This window comes from Seriola lalandi, unplaced genomic scaffold, assembly GCF_002814215.2.
Source record: "Seriola lalandi dorsalis isolate HSWRI2012SDOR001 ecotype SW California unplaced genomic scaffold, Sedor1 jcf7180002043524, whole genome shotgun sequence".
Classification (NCBI taxonomy): Eukaryota; Metazoa; Chordata; class Actinopteri; order Carangiformes; family Carangidae; genus Seriola; species Seriola lalandi.
Window position 1 is genome coordinate 1 of NW_019514092.1, and position 988 is coordinate 988.

The 988-nt window shown below is 42.5% G+C and overlaps 1 protein-coding gene across 1 annotated transcript; it reads left to right on the forward strand.

Annotated features, from left to right (window-relative positions):
* The first annotated feature begins 20 nt into the window (after positions 1–20).
* On the forward strand, positions 21–982 carry LOC111648575 (transcription factor HES-4-like). Its single transcript, XM_023398376.2, has 2 exons — positions 21–189; positions 303–982. Exons 1-2 carry the CDS (start codon positions 67–69, stop codon positions 633–635), a joined length of 456 nt encoding a protein of 151 aa, XP_023254144.1. The 5' UTR covers positions 21–66; the 3' UTR covers positions 636–982.
* The last annotated feature ends 6 nt before the right edge of the window (positions 983–988 follow it).

A 988-nucleotide genomic window follows, 5' to 3' on the forward strand; every position in this document is an offset into this window, starting at 1 on the left:
TGAGAAACTCCTGCCAGACCAAGACCCACACATTCATATGGAGATGTGGGACTATAAATAGGAGGCATGAAGACAGCAGAGATCAGATTCTCTCTACAGAGACCTCGACAGCACACAGATCCAGCCATGGCACCTACAATCACTGCACCAATGACCAACTCTCAGGAGCATCTGACTCTGACCCACAAGGTAAATTGGAGATTCAAGGAGACTCAATCTTCATTCATGACAAGTTGTATTTGTTAATGCTAACACTTTACTCCAGAATATGTTTATTAATGACTTTGTTCTTCTCTCTGCAGCTCAGAAAACCTCTGGTGGAGAAGTTACGCAGAGAGCGAATCAACAGCAGCATTGAGCAGCTCAAGTCTCTGCTGGGTCCAGACTTCCTCAAACAGCAGTCAGACTCTAAGCTGGAGAAAGCAGACATCCTGGAGATGACAGTTTGCTTCCTGACACAGCTGCAGCAGCAGAATCAACAGCAGAGAAGACTGCTGAACCTCGTCAACAAGCTGCAGTCTTCCTCTGAGAAGAACCTGATGGAGGCTGACTTCTCTCTCCTGAGCTCCACAGTCCAGACCAGCATCACCAAAGAGATCAGGCCAGTCAACAGCGCCCTCTGGAGGCCGTGGTAGACACTTACAGACTGGACTTACTACCAGACAAACTGAGATGACCATGTTGGTCAAAGATTACTGCAACTGAATTCTATGAAATTTAAGGACTTGTTCTTCTGTATGAACAGAAGGCTGTAGTTTGTATTTTGTGCATTTCTTTGTGTAAGATGAGATTTCCTAATGGAAATGACAACAACAATATCTTTCAAGTTAAGAAAGAGAACATCTTGTCATGCATGTTGCATGAATCAAATATAATTGCATCAGCAATTATTATTATCATACTTCACCATACATCATGTATCGGTGGTGTGTAATGCTATGGTAACATTTGTTATCTTTTGATTGGTATTGATCATTTTGATAAAAAA

What these genes read in the sequence shown, in the direction of transcription:
- LOC111648575 (XM_023398376.2), top strand. Translation starts at nt 67, where the DNA reads ATGAAGACAGCAGAGATCAGATTCTCTCTACAGAGACCTCGACAGCAC. An exon ending in ATCTGACTCTGACCCACAAG is followed by an intron (nt 190 to 302) that starts GTAAATTGGAGA and finishes TTCTCTCTGCAG; the next exon opens with CTCAGAAAACCTCTGGTGGA.